Genomic DNA, 1861 nt, shown 5'->3' on the forward strand with positions numbered 1-1861 from the left:
GACCTGAATCATATTACAGAGAGTAGGACATATGTCCTGTATGTTGCTGACCTGGGTTAGATTCCCGACACCCATTATGGTCCCCCTAGCCCTACCACAAGTGCAGAATTACTAACTAGGAGTTATACGTGGAGATCAGCTGGATTGACCCCCTTGCCAAATAAATAATAATAACAATAATAATAATAACTACCCTACAACAAAAGACATGAGGAGTGCTTCGCTAGAGCACTGTATCTGAGAACGCCTGCCTTACAGAGTGTGGTCGCGAGTTCAAATCCTCCATGTCCCATATGCCAAGAGCAGAATCCAACAGCTCTGGTGTTTATGCTCTCAGGTGCTACATAAGATTTCCAAATATACCCCATCAGGTATGGACCAGTACCAAGAGGGGGAAAGAGCCTGGGAGACCAGGATTGAACCCTGCTAACTGCACACAACCAACCCCCTGTATGTTCTCTCTGGCGAAATGAGAAACTTCCCAAATTGACATGATTATTAAACCCAAAGAGCAGCAGGACCCTCGTGAAAGAGCCTGCCTCCCCCAGAACAGAAATCCATGGGCAGCGCCCCTCTTCCTGATCTTCACACTCCACCGTGTGTCTATGCTAGAAATTCCTGGCAAGATTATCACACACAAGAACATGCTGTAGAGAGTTCCCACTCATTGAGCCCAAAAGATCAAGCGTTTTATTGTGAAATTTTGGTTCTGGGTTCACTTGGCAACAGTTCTCATGATGAAAGGGAAAAAAAGAAACCATCACAAGCACAACACATAAATGAAAGCATAAATCCTGGGGAGCCAGGGATCGAGTCCGTGCATTACACAAGACACAGAACATAGACCAGGATGTTGGGCGGTCCAGGGGCTTCATCTCCTGTGAGTGTTTCCACTCACAGGAAACAGTGTCCAGGAGCAGTTGCCTCTTGAGCAAGTCAAACTCAGAACCACTGAGATCCAGAGGGCTCAGGAGAGACAGGAGGTGAGGGCTCATTCCTGCAGGCCAGGAGAGTTTCAGCTGCCAATCTCATGGAGCTCGACCTTGTTCACGTCATGGGTCTGGGACTCCATGTCCTCGGCCTTCCTCCCGCCAAAGAGCCAGTAGCCGACGCCAGCCCCTGCCAGCAAGGCCAAGCCGAAGTAGGCGTTGTAGGTCATGGCGGTCAGCATCAGCAGGTAGCTCAGGCCCACCTGGAGCATGTGCAGCACCGTCTGCCGGAGGTGAATGGCACTCAGCAGCTGCGGCCAGGATGTCTCCTTTGGGCGGGTTCCGTCAGGTCTGAGGAAAGTGGAGCACTGGGCACGGAGCCGCTCTTGAGCCTTGCGCTGGAGTCCCTTGCGGATTCCCTTTAGTCCCTCGTAGCCCAGGGCCAGCAGAAACACGATCACGACAGCCACGGCCATGGCTGCAGCCGAGTCGATCACCAACCACGAGAACAGCAGCTCCATGTTCCTGTAGCCGAAGTAGAAGGTCATGGGCATCATGTGTGCGCTGCCCCCATGGGAGTGGGGTCCCGTGGTGGCCGGAGGCTGGGGTGGAGGGGCCGGGTCACTGGGGTCGCCCATGTCGCTCATCCCGGAGTGATGGTGCGAGTGGTCCATGGTCCCAGGAATGGATGTGTCGCAGAAGAATCTGGAAGTCTGATGGAGTCCTGCACTGCAACCTCTTCTCAGGGTCACTGGCAGATACCACGTAAGGGTCGGAGGAGTCCTGCCTTTTATGTACACTGGGAGGAGACCCACCCTGACCCTCCCTGACCCTCCTCAACCCTCCTTGACCCTCCCTAGAGACCCTCCCAAGACACCCTCCCTTGTTGACTGAGAGATCAATTCTTCAGACCAGCTTTGCTGGTCATAATG

General features: G+C 53.2%; 1 protein-coding gene across 1 annotated transcript; it reads right to left on the reverse strand.

The window, feature by feature from the left end:
* Positions 1-1015: 1015 nt before the first annotated feature.
* On the reverse strand, positions 1016-1603 carry LOC130041206 (high affinity copper uptake protein 1-like). The gene has a single exon (XM_056133265.1). It carries the CDS (start codon positions 1601-1603, stop codon positions 1016-1018), a length of 588 nt encoding a protein of 195 aa, XP_055989240.1.
* Positions 1604-1861: the final 258 nt, after the last annotated feature.

Source organism: Sorex fumeus, unplaced genomic scaffold, assembly GCF_029834395.1.
Source record: "Sorex fumeus unplaced genomic scaffold, SorFum_2.1 ptg000098l, whole genome shotgun sequence".
In the NCBI taxonomy this organism is placed as follows: domain Eukaryota; kingdom Metazoa; phylum Chordata; class Mammalia; order Eulipotyphla; family Soricidae; genus Sorex; species Sorex fumeus.